Raw genomic sequence first — 13,328 nt, forward strand, 5'->3', positions numbered from 1 at the left:
TCGGCTCGGATAGCAGGTCACAGCGCAAGCAGCCATTAGCGGCTGGGCCCGGACCCACGTGTGGACAAAAACACACACAAACACACCCACACCAGCAGCGGGTGGAGAGGTGATGGGTGAGGGGCACATCTCATTGGAGCGACGGGCTCGTTGGGGTCCTGAAATAGCTCTCTAATTACCAGACCCAAATATCACCTCATTTATCATGGAGAGGGACGGACAGAGGGAGAGTAATGGGAGACTCAGGGGGTGGGGGGGGTGTGAGCGGAGGAGGGAGACTCTTCCCTTCTGAACAATCGCCGACAAATGTCACAACCTGACACTTCACATGTGTCACAAACGAAAATATAATAATCCTGTATTCATGTTCAAGATGTTATTCACGCCCTGTTAGATAACTGTCCAATAAAAATGTTGTTCTGAGTGATATTGCTAATTGGGGTCCAGTTATATGGTGGAGTCGCTGCAGTGAAATGCCGCAGGGCTCGTGATGATGTAGTGGAATTTGGGCCTGAAGCAGAACACAGATAACCCCACCGGGGAAGACACAGCATCAGACAGTTGATTATAGATATTATGGAGCCCCTATTTAACACCTGCAAATATCTAAATATTTAAATTACATTTTGAGATTTGTCCTAGAGGTTGAACATATTTGAGCAAGGACAAGATTCCTTTCTCTTTTTTTTTCTCAACATAGCCGATGTCTGGTGTTTACAGGTCTATACATCGGATATATACCCATCCTCTGGAGTCATTGCCCTCTCAGGTCAGGGAAAGTGTATAGTCTTGTTACACTGCTGTTCACAGCACTGATGGGAGCAAAGGTTACGGACAAAACCAATCTGCTGATGGGGAGCAGGATGCTGGTATGTCCAACAAGACATGCATGGTGAACATATACATACATGCAGAGGGACACAAGAAACCCACGGTCTAGTGGAGTCAGGCCTTTCAGCTCAGGCTCACAAAGTGAGAAAAGCAGAGTGATTCAACAGCTACATTAGGCAACTGGACCGCACACTGCATATTCCCCACAGGAAAGAGAAGAAACTGCCCCTTCAGAAAAATACAAGAGGATGAGTCTGTCTTGGCTCTTTATGTATTGTTATCCAACTCTGGCCTCTGAGCACAGAAAGCAATGTGTCTGTTGGAACAAGCTGAACTGAGGTCTGTTTATATAGAGGAACGCAAAGGGACCAGAAAAATAGGTGTTCTTAATAAAGCTTCTAGATGACAGATACATCATATATATATATGTAGTTGTGGGCTATAATTGTTTTGTTTCATATTTGTAAAGAGTGAACAGACACAAGAAGGAGACAAGAGCGGTCGCAGCTACAAACTTTTGCCGTTGTTTCATCAAGTACAAGCAACGAAGCTGTGATTAAAAAAAGATCCTCCAGTGTGCCAACAGACTTGTTGAGAGGAGAATTGAGACAGGAAGCTGGTGCCAATGACCATCTGTCTTCCTGCCAGCTCTCTTGGCACGTTTGTCCTGCTGCTACGTGCCAGGCTCAACTCAGGTCCGTTATAGAACGGTACCCAAGCAGCCATCGTGGTGCAGTAAAGGAAATCAGAGAATTCTGCGACGTACAGGCATGTGTAACCTGTGATGGCTATGGTTTGCTTTCAGGATTATTCCCATTTTATACTCGTGCTGGCCAAATAAAGTATGTAGTGAAATCGATGTAAAGAAAGAGAGAAAGGGTGAGAAAGCAGTAGAGCACCTGATAAAGGGCGTGTAGTCCATTTGGGTAAAGGTGAAGGAGGTAGCCTGCTTCTGATTGGCTGGAGAGGTGGGAGGACCAGATGTGGGAACAGCTGTAAAATAAACTTTTATTAAAGGGCTTGATTTCAAACATGTGACAATCAAAACAGAGAGTGCTGAAATACATACTTGTGAGTTTGGCACTGAGCTCTTCGCCGTCTACTTCTTCTTCTTCACGTTGTTCTTGGTTTAGAAATTCGAGACGAGACTGTTGAGCCTAGAAAGACAGTGAAGAATTCGTTTATGGTGCATATACAGTATAAAGAGGACAAGTTCTATATCGAAAAGAGCTTCAGATTTCGTGACTAAAAATTGTTTCTAAATACATCTTTCCTTACTTTACTTTTCACATTCCTACATAAGATCCAATAGATGGGAAAAGGGCCGTAAAGATGTTGAGGGGTCACCGTGAATCTCCATTTCAAACTCCATGTTACCTTGGCAGAGCGGCCGGGCTCCGCTATCTCCCAGGCTCTTTTAATGAATTGAATCTGGTCCACTCTCGCTGTGTCCTTCTTCACCTCCACGCTCTCCGCTTGACTCTTGTCGCTGACCACACGCAGCGTCCAGTGCGGCTTAGTCAGGTCAAGGCTCTGCACAGGGATACACACACAGGCAGCACAGACTAAATGCATAATGCACACACTCAGGCACACAATCATGTCCCAGCTGAAGGTCACTGCTCCACAATGCATTATGATGATGTCTCTATCAATGAGCAGCTCAGACAGTCTGGCACACAGACAGACAGAAAGAGCTAGGATTACATTATAGGTCCTGTTCATCTCTAGTGTCTTTATTGTAAATAGCAGAAAAAGATTTTTTGACTTTTGATTTGTTTCCTCAGAAATCATTTTGTCCTCTACCTTCAGCAGCGTTGTGCTGCCGAAGCTGGAATAAATATTCAAAATGGAAATTTATTGAAAGCGGCCAGTATTCGAATGTGCCTTGCAGATTTCATTGTGTTTAGAGTTTGACATGTAGAGCTGTGGAGAATAAAAGGCATCCGATGTGGATCAGACATTTATCAAACCATGGGCGTTACACTGAGAATCACAGGCCACACGATTACAGGGCGTTTTAAAACTACTGTCTCCTACTCAGTGTAAATACATGCAGGTCGTCTTGGCAGCTGCAGGAAGTCTGATAAGGTCACTTTCTCCTATTAACATTTCAGAGTTCACTTACAGCAGAGTCGACCAAATATGTAAATACTGACCTGCCTGATGAAATAAACTATAATAAATATTGCAACAGAGGTGCAAGAAACTGAGTTCAACAACAGCCTCGTTATTTTGGCGTGGATGGCAAATTGTGACGAGGAGTTAAATATGCACTTCACTGAAAGTGCCTGAACCTCCTGAGCTCAAAAAGAGTTACAAATACTATCTTTGCATATTGTTGTAAAGTTTTTACGAGACAACAACCACTGAAGCTTTTCCAAACATGACAGGACTGAGGAAAATACATGTGGGCGTAAGTTAAGAGTATGTTCTGAGTGCATTTCGTCTGTTGAATTTGCCCACGCTGCAACACAATTGACAATATAAGTGCACATAATACCGATCTATTTAATACCTATCTATAGATGTTGTTTCTAATTTATAGCTGGCCATGTTGTGGTGTTTTGTTTTGTTGTGCGTCACAGTGCTGAAGTGATGTCTCACCGTTTCCGGCTTGGAGCCAGATTTGGGCGTGGCACGTGGCTTCCCCTTCTCCTTGTCCGCTTCGCCTTTGCGGTGGCCTTTGAGGGTGCTGGATGAATGCGTCGAGTTCTCTGGCTTGTTTGCTACATTCAGCAAAAAGAAGGGATTAGTTAAACTCACTTTTCTATTGTCATCTACAAAAACTGCTGTGTACTACTGGCAATATGCTGTTGAATATGACATGTAAAAGCACTGTTATCATAAATATTCAATTGAAAAGGAAGGTTTCAAAAGACGACTCTTTCATTCTTAGAATTCTGAAATCAAGGAAATGTTTTTAGGTGCATATATCTTAACATTTGTGTAAAATTAAGAGACTGCCATAAGTTTGGCATGTTTTGATGGATCTAATTATAGTGTAAAAGGCTTATAAACCTTGTTTGACAATTCATTCCCGATCCATTCATATAACCATCTTCAGAAAGAACCTCAGCAGTTTATCCAACCTGAGTAGAACACTCTGCATGTGTTGTGTGTTTGTTTGTGTGCTAGATGGCACTGTTGTACTTTACAGCAGAAGATGAGCACCAGTCCTCAGCACAGATGAAGCATCAACTCTCAGTCTCCCTTCTCTGATACAGAAAGGCATAATAATCCATCATTCAGCTGACACCCTCTCATTCCGCCCGAGCAGCTTTGGTGCACGCTCATTGAGTTACTCTTATCTCAAGTCATACAGAAAGCTTAACGTTCAAATTGGATCCAAATATCAATGAGTGTAGCTGTAATTTGGGATTTATTGAAAACTGATTTTCATGCAGTTTGTGTGCTCTCGTATTACCACAGTTATTGACAACATGGAGGTCGACAGGAGAATGAAAACGACATCCGACTGGTTTAAAGGTGTATTTACTGGGGTTTAAAGCAGAGATGCATGCATGTGCACGCTTAAAACATGCGCAGTGCAGTGTTTGGACTGCAGCTTGTTAAACAGCTTGTTAAAGTGGTCTCAAAGCTTGGCATGGCATGTAGTGATTGTGTGCATCCATGTAGCATGTAGGGAGCATGATCAAGGGCACAGCCTCACCACTGAGACAGAGTTAAACTGGGTGAAATTAATTCACTTTCCTGCTGAGATATTTCCCAGGGCACCAGGGGGCAAGAGCCAACTTCATTTGACTTCCCATCGACCCACTTTCACAAGCTCATTGGAAAAAAAACCCCACAGAAGACCAATGTGGACATTGGCCTGCACGTACGTACACACACGGCAAATCTGCGCACACAACCTTAGCAAGCTCATAAATCTATGAGGAGAAAATGCACGCAAGTGACCATTACTGGAATAAATAGCTAGGTGGGTTTTGCTCTGTAGTCAAAATACATCTAATATCTGGCTTGAACATTCATGCATGCCACGAAAAAGCCACACACACACCCATCATCTGCAGATTTCATGCCATGCAAACAGGATGGGTAAATAAGAGAACCATTGTCAGGAGCAATAGAGAAAAAGCGAATGAGGATTCAGCGACAGCCGGCTGGGCTTTCTCTCTTCAGGCAATCACGCAAATTGTCAAGCATGCAGCACCTTTATCACATCAACCTCCACCCGCGACGCAATTAATTCGTCCCCTCAGAATTTTTAAGGAGCTTCTGCAAAATTTCAAAGCCGCGATTTTTTTCAATCGATCTAATTTGTGCAGCGTGATTAAAGTCAGAGCAGCAGAGATGGTGGCAGAGGACAGGATTAGCGCCTCAGCCAAACAACCAATCGGCACAAGATCTCCCACTCTGATCTGTGAAAGCAGTTGTATTCATTTGGCTTTCATTAGGCCTGTGATTACAGACCCCTGGCTGGCGGAAGCAAAGGAAAGAAACGGCGTCAGCCTTGGCCTCTGACACTGCCTACTGAGTATCCACCACATTTCACACTTAAAACATAAATAAGCAGAGTAAAACAAAATAAACACGAAGGGCATATTAGACAATTCATTCATAACCTAGGGCTGAAAAGCTGGAAACTTCTGAAAGCAATGATAAAAAAAGATAAAAACAGCAAATATATGGAGATGTCTCAACCAAACATGGTGCATGTTTAGACTTAGTTTTGATGTTCAGATCAAGATTGATTGTGATGGTGTAGCATTTGTCTTGAGTATGTACCTCTCATCTCAATCTTATGCAATTCTTTGAGGTGATGGACAAAATCCAACTGAGCTTCATCCAAATCCCAGCTCTTATGAAGCACCTCTGCCTGCACCACATACGTACGATCCTGCGAAAAACAGACGAGCAAAGTCAACGGACAAACTTCTTCATTACACTTTCAAACACAACATAGACACAGGGAGCGTGAGGAACGTGGAATACGGCACGTTGAGCTGAAAGCCGACATGTGACGAGTGCTATTTGTGAACATACAGCTGCAAACTGCTGATGATTCAGAGAGAGACACAGGGATCTTAAAGAAGAACATCACATTTTGTGTTTGCTGTTCTCTGCCCTCGTTGACAGAAGCACATGCTTGGCACAAAGGGAGAGGAGGCAGTGGGCTTGTTAGCCAAGATTATATCAGGAGCGGTAACTCCTACATCCATCACACTGAGCAAAGAGGACAGAACTCAGACCGCAGTCCAAGGTGAGACTCAAACTAATGCAGAGAGACGCATGCTATAAAAAACAGCCAATTCTAGTTTTTATATGTACTATATACTGTGTATAGTTCATAACTGCAATACAGCCTAATACATTATTTTTAATCAATGTAGTTTGTGTTATAATGTATTATGTATACACTATAGGAGACTTCAATCCATCATTAGTGTGCATCAATATGTCTGCTGTGTGTCCCTGTGGTGCAGAACAGAGCTTTAATCACTGCCCCTTCGCTCTACGTCTTGATCAATGTTTCTAGTCCTGATCGATAGCCGTTTATTGTGGCCTGCCGCTGATCTGTGAGATCTGACATGATCCTTCTCATCACTATTGATGCCACTACATTGGTGTGTCACTTCATAGGAGAGATTCATCTTCCTTTCATGTCAGAAAAGGCTCAATTCACCAAGGTATCATGAGGTCAATTGTGGTTATTCATAAGGTGAGAGCAGTTGCTGAAGGACTTTTAAAATAGATGCTTTTTCTCCACTTGTATCAGTGACAAAAAAAAACTAAAACCAAGTCTGTTTTTACATAAGTGAACAATGCAGCCAGTGTGTGGGGAGTTTCTTTCAATGATGATAGTGCCTGCTATATACTTTGGCAATACACAAACAAATGACAACAGGTCTGTTAGATATAGGACCTTCAGACAATAGAGTGACTCATAAATCATGCACAAATCCCTGCTCCCTGACAAGTGTAGACAGTGACAACAGAACCACCCCTCCGGTCTACGCTGCTCTCCTCTTGCAAATTTTGTCTTGTGTGAGAAGCTGTGTGTGGGTGTGAGTAAGTTCTTCGTGTGTGAGTGTGTGCACGCGCATTCCTGCAAAAAAAAAAAGGCGTTATGTGTATCTTGGAGTGAAAAATTGATATGAACACAGGGAGAAAGAAAGTGGGTGACAGGAGAGAAAGTGCGATGTGTGTGTGTGTGCGAGAGTGAGATCGGTGAAGTGTTTGACTAACAACAGCGGATAGCACACAGACAGTTTTCAGTGATACCATAGTCTCTGTGGGAGGCTGGTGAGACAAGGAGTCCACTTTCTCAGCTTTTTGTTGGGGACCTTTGACTCCCTCGTCCTGGACGGGGCTTCTCCTCTGCTCCTGGTCCATCTTATCTGTAACAGAGAGAGAGAGAGGTAGATGATAAACTAAGAGGCCATATGCTAAACGGAAAAGTCAGTTCAACCACATTTATCAAAGTGGTAAAGTTTTCAGTGCAACTCAACTATATTGATGTTGGTGTAAGTATTAAGCAGAATGTTGAATTATGAAGATTCTCACATTAAAATAGAGTCTATACATTTCCCAACATGCAGATCAGAAGCAGACTGACAAATGACTGCTCACCTTTGTCGAGCAGGAACCAGACGACAGGAATGACCACTTGGCCTTTCCCTGTTTTGCTGGCCACCTCCTTCTCCTGGTCCAGTATCGCCAGATGTATAAATACGTCTGGCGAGGAAGTCTGAATCTGAACTGTTCCCTGGACGTCTTCTTTCACCTGCACAAGGTAACTATGGAAAAATCTCAAATGACTGTGGGCACCATTAGTCTTTATTGGTTCTGAGCTGAGGAAATGGATCTGTTTCCACAGCTCCTTGAAGGATTTAGTCAGATATGTTTTCTTTGCTTGTTACAGCTTGTGTCAAATGATAACACATCTCATCTCATATACTGTAGTGTAAATAATTTATATTTTTAATGACATTCATTCAGCCCAAGAAATTTAAATTGAAAAGTATAAATCCTATGATGAACATTGGATATGGACTCTCAACAAACCATGTATTTTATATTTCTCTTACCGACATATTTTGTTGTCATCATTGGGAATGTAATAATCCTGGATTTCCTTCACTGAGAAATTGTTGAGTGGAGCCTCCCGGACCAGTTTTGGGAGAGGTTCCCTTGAGCTAATCAGGCGCAACTTCCAATTGAGACCAGCAGGGGGCAATTCAGGTATGACAGCCTCTGCTACGAAGGTGTAGCCAAGCTGGAATGACAGATACAGAGGGATTAAGAAGGCAAAATATTTTCTATTACAGAGGGATTGTGGAGAAATTTAACCCAGTGATTGGTTAAGTGAGACAGGAAACAATCCTCCTTAAATATAAATATATGTTTACCCAGTTTTGCAGAATGTACAAAGAAAATATGCCAAATACACGAAAGCAACCAAAGTGCAAGTGTTGATAGGATCCACAGACCTTGTTGGGTTGATAGACACGAGTTGCTAGTCTGTTGTCCAGCTCCTCTCCTGTGTCATTATCTATGACGTGCAGCAGACAATTAGGGATCGGGGAGTAAATCTTCGTTACCAGCAGCATCTCCTTAGGAATTAGGAAAACCTCTCTTCACATGAAAGAAACAAGATATGTAATAACATTATTAGAACTCTGTGTTATACAAACAGACATTTTCCTGATATTAGCTTTATCTGCATATATGAGAGCCGAGCATATGGCTCAAAGGCAACGTTATGACCTTTGGTGGGAGGTGGACGTCAGCCATTTATACCTGGATTCATCCAGATGTTTCACTGACAAACCTCAACCTTTAAGTTACAACGTTTTCCAACCTGAAAGCCAGGATCCAGGAGTTGGCCGTGTCGTGAAGAGACACAGAATAATCATCGAAGGAGATTTTGGTCCATTCATCCCCCTGACACGGGTAGAGCATTGCGTTCCCTTTAGAGTGGTGGTCAATTATATCCCTGTGCAGGAAACACAGGAGACAGCACTTTTAGAAACACATATTTTAGGAGAGGACCAAGACACAATCTCTGCTATAATTTACACAAACATTTAGGAGAAACATAACTCGGATGTGGCTCATTATGAATGAAATCCAGTTAAAAGAAGAAAAAAAAGACGACATTGACGGAGACTATGTAGTATGCACTTCACATCGCAGCATGAACTTTGGCTGAAGTGGATGTTTCTGTCAGTTTCTGTCAGGCTCACAACACCCAACAAACCCCCGCCCTACCCTCCACGCAGACATTAACTATGCTCGGAATGCTCGTGCACACACATACAGCACTTCCCCAGGCAGCAGGTCATTCAGCAGACGCTGCTAGCCGATTGGAACGAGGAGAGGATAAACAGCAGATGGTACCACTGGGAAAAGATGGAACACAATGTGGAAAATGCTCCCTGCCTGGCCGCCACAGGCCGCCACAACCAGGAGAGAGAGCAGATTCTGGGCATGTGGTGCAACAGGGAGGCTAAACTGATGCCATACGACGAAGGACTGGCGCAGGATTCTGAAGGATATTCTCTCAGAAAATGAGGCGTCTGAACCATAACGTGCCATAACAAGGTGCATGGTATAAACATCCAAAATCAACATATTAATCATCAGAGTCATTCCAATCATGCCTTTTTTTTACCATATTTATGTTTCACGTACCGTAGCAGAAATACCGCATTTTCTTCTTCATTCGTCTTAACCTTCGTCCACATGCCTGAAAGGATCTTTGCAACAATGAGGTTCTCTTTCGTGCCTGAATAACACGAGCACACACACGCACACACACACACACACACACACACACACAAACAATTAAAGACAAAAAATTCAGGGAAGTAATTTACACCTGGATGGATTCAGATTTGTTCAAGGCAGGTTTGAAATTCACTTTTTAACTGACGAGCAAAATGCATTTTTGTCTAATTCAGCGAGAGGAGAAAAGGGATTATTCAGACTTATTCCAGAAGACATGTTACCGCTGTGACAGGAATGAGGCTTTGATAGATGATGTCCGTACGATGTGTTAATGGGTATGCATGTGTGTTTGCATGTAACTGAGAGGAACGCTCTGAAGGGACAGCTGAAAGATAAATGTTTTCACATCCGACATGTGGCATAGGTGTCCTCATATCCTCCCCCTGAAACGCCCTCCCTCCTCTCCCTCAGCTTTCTCCTTTCAAATGGCCACTTTCCAAAATTGACACAGCCATTGGAATGGCCAAGGCTACCGTTAGAGAGATGAGATCTCCTATCATCTTTATGACGACAAGAGGGCAACTTAAAGGAGGCAAGAGATAGAAAGGGAGAGAGGTACAAATAAAATAAGGTAAGAAGAACAATAAGACTAGAATAGTGAGGCGGAAGAAAGATAAATCGAGATGCTGGTTAAACAGCGAATTTGACTTTCGGAGTTAATAAGTTTAGTTTTTAGTTTCCTCTAAATAAAAAGCTTTTCTAAAAGTGCAGGCTGAAAGAGTTTTTTAAAACACGATTGGTGTTTTTGCCGTTTCCCTAAGCTGCACTCTGAAAGTACAAAGTGCTCTGACAAGTGAATGAACATTTTTTTAGAGAACTAAACTATAACAGGTCTGTTTCATGGAAGTCAAGCTATTTCTCCTCTGCGTGTGTGCACTCCTACTAATGTTGCATAACAAGCGACAGAAGCGGACAGGCTCTGTAATGATGTAGATATTGGGGATATCTGGTATCTTTGAATCACATTTTTTGGCCATGAAAAATAAGGCAAAAGCCGATATACATGCTATAGATCAGCACCGTTTTATGCAAATGCTCAATATGTGCGAGTTATTCAGAGGGCGTCAGTGTCATCTGTTGTGCCTGGAGAAGGCGTACATTGCTTCAAGCCCCGGCAAAAAATAGACAATGTCTGGGCAATGTGTGACGTCCAGTGTCTCCACTGGATTCAACAAACAACGGTGCAAGGTGTAAGTACAAGAATCAAAAAGAAAACATGATTCCAAAGTAAGATGGATAAAAAAACTGAGAGAAAAAGCTGCTGTTCCTGTATTTATTCTCCCTTATCTTTCACGTGCTGTCATTATTGAGAGATATGGCTGTTGTTGCAGGACTGTTGTGTGCGTGTTTAAGTGCGTGTGTGCGAGCGTTTCCTACATGTGTGTATCCCCTCTGTGGCCACCCCTCATCTGTCAGGGTGTATTAGTAAGAGTGGCAGTCTCATCAATACATATTTGTGCCTCTGCTCAGAGGCTCAATAAATGCCAACAGGCTAAATCAAACAGTGAATGTAAGAAGCAGAAGGTGTTTTGTGTGTGTGTGTTTGTGTGTGTGTAGATAATACTAATAATTATCTTCATATAAAACACAGACATTGTTATTGTATTTCTACTCTAAATTAGCTCATTTAACCTGCTGCAGATGTGACAACCACACATCAGACAATGCATTAAAGAAGAAAACAACATCAAATGAGATCACAGATGAAATATAAGATTGAAATCTGATCATATAGTTAAATAGAAATATTTTCTACTAGTGTGTTTACCAGGCTTTGTGGCTTTGAGGACTTCTCGAGTCAAGTTTCCTCTGAATCGGGCTTGCAGTACAGTGGCTGCTTCGACCTCCGTGATCGAGGGCTGACTGTCTCTCCAGTTTTCTGGAGGCTCTGACTCTGCATCTACTTAACGGCAATGTAACATCGGTAAAACACAATTAGGACAACTGTGAAATAGCATGCAACGAAAGCCAAGTTTTAGATAATAATATTTAAAAGTGTTAAGATCATTTCAACTTACAGGTAATATCAAAAACTTAAGAACACAAGGGTTTTTATATACAAGTCTGAAAAACTTGAAATAATAACAGAAGTCAAGAGAAGTCTGCGCAAAAATAAAAATAAAAAGGTCCCTTTCGGTCGATTCACTTATTTCAACACACAATAAATAGGAATTACATGCCCCTGGGTGACCTGATGCATTAAGCAGCTACATTCATTGTAAGTGGGGAATGATAAGAGCAGTTGCATATTTATGTAAACATTGGCACAACTTGCAAAACCTGCTGTGACAAATTACATGGTTTCGAAATAAACTCACAAATGAACCGAAATAGGCAACATCTTAATATTCCTCAACACATAAATGGCACCTACATTCAGGGGAGTCCTCTATGCAGCCATGGTTAAAGAGGTAAGGGTCAGCGGTGAGGCCCATAACAGCAAACCGCTCCTCTGCAACCAGCTTCCTGCCCAGAGCCTTACACAGCATGTGGTAAACTGCAGAGTTAAACACCTGAAACAAACACACACACACACACACACACACACACACACACACACACACACACACACACACACACACACACACACACACACACACACACACACACACACACACACACACACACACACACACACACACACACACACACACACACTTTGTTGATGTATTTCAATGGGATTTTTGTGTCTAGACCTAAAATACCCAACATTTTTTTTATATGGTTGTAGACATCAATCAATTACCAAGATATAAAGTAGTGTGAGGTATTCTCCAAATCGAAAGTGCTACTATGAGTCACCATTAGCAAGCTACCTTTAGGTGCTCCACTTTTTCCAGGCGGGTGTTGAGGTTTGGCGGCTGATGAGTCTCCTGTAGGGCTCTTCCTGGATCCGACCGCTTGTGCCTGTTACCGAAGGACGTCACCACTCTGCCCAGGGCTCGCAGGAGGGACGTATCCAGCGCGGTGAAACGAGCACTTTCCTGTTTAAGGATGGAAGGCAGTGGTGAAGCATCTATTTTGTATCTTTATTTACTGCTGCAAATGAAATGGGATGCAAATGAAATGGAAGAGCGAAGCAGCAGGCCCACAACAACAGAATATTTCATTGAATTACGCTGGTGAGAGCCTGCAAAATGTGCTGGATGATAAAAGCACCCACATAAATACACATTTGAACCTGAAAGAACATCTATTGTTCTATTATACATTCAGGAAAACAAATACTGGGACAAAAGTAAGTCTCTCTGGTTTTGTTTCTTTTGTTCTGTATCTTTCACAATGTAGTGTTTCTTTTCATATCTATGAATACACATCTGTATATCTACTAAATACAAATAAATGCAAATTCCTTGATTGAACCCAGATTAAGACAGCAAAATATACATTTTAATAGGTTTGAGAGCTTAGACAGAAATAAACAAGATATAAATTATGGAATGTTTCTTTTAACTGTGGTGAACTATTAAGCCGAAAATTGCAATCCACAGAATTGTACAGAGTTTGATAATATATAAACAAAAACTGCCTCTTGTCGTTAAGCTCTAATTGAATCACTATCTCTGTCAACTGAAGACTACCGGGTCTGGTCACCTTGGTAAGATGTGACATCACGGTTTCTTCATCCCCAAAGATGAACGGTGTATTGCTGCACAGGTGGACATTGTAGCCCAGTGCTGCCTTAATGTGGAAGGACAACACATGCCGCCTACAAGGGACAGAGAGTAAGCGGAGCATTT

At 42.2% G+C, this 13,328-nt stretch overlaps 1 protein-coding gene across 1 annotated transcript in view; it reads right to left on the reverse strand.

The window, feature by feature from the left end:
* adgb (androglobin) overlaps positions 1 to 13,328 on the reverse strand; it is a 34,164-nt gene that overhangs the window by 2,090 nt on the left and 18,746 nt on the right. Inside the window, exons 19-33 of the mRNA XM_053445891.1 lie at positions 13,183 to 13,297; positions 12,405 to 12,572; positions 11,963 to 12,101; positions 11,357 to 11,491; positions 9,493 to 9,586; positions 8,660 to 8,794; positions 8,289 to 8,433; positions 7,887 to 8,074; positions 7,429 to 7,595; positions 7,081 to 7,196; positions 5,584 to 5,695; positions 3,439 to 3,560; positions 2,209 to 2,364; positions 1,901 to 1,988; positions 1,731 to 1,824 (exon numbers count right to left, since the gene is read on the reverse strand). Coding sequence (XP_053301866.1) covers positions 1,731 to 1,824; positions 1,901 to 1,988; positions 2,209 to 2,364; positions 3,439 to 3,560; positions 5,584 to 5,695; positions 7,081 to 7,196; positions 7,429 to 7,595; positions 7,887 to 8,074; positions 8,289 to 8,433; positions 8,660 to 8,794; positions 9,493 to 9,586; positions 11,357 to 11,491; positions 11,963 to 12,101; positions 12,405 to 12,572; positions 13,183 to 13,297 — 1,974 coding nt within the window. The remainder of the gene's footprint in view (positions 1 to 1,730; positions 1,825 to 1,900; positions 1,989 to 2,208; positions 2,365 to 3,438; positions 3,561 to 5,583; positions 5,696 to 7,080; positions 7,197 to 7,428; positions 7,596 to 7,886; positions 8,075 to 8,288; positions 8,434 to 8,659; positions 8,795 to 9,492; positions 9,587 to 11,356; positions 11,492 to 11,962; positions 12,102 to 12,404; positions 12,573 to 13,182; positions 13,298 to 13,328) is intronic.

This window comes from Pleuronectes platessa, chromosome 17, assembly GCF_947347685.1.
Source record: "Pleuronectes platessa chromosome 17, fPlePla1.1, whole genome shotgun sequence".
Taxonomy (NCBI): Eukaryota; Metazoa; Chordata; class Actinopteri; order Pleuronectiformes; family Pleuronectidae; genus Pleuronectes; species Pleuronectes platessa.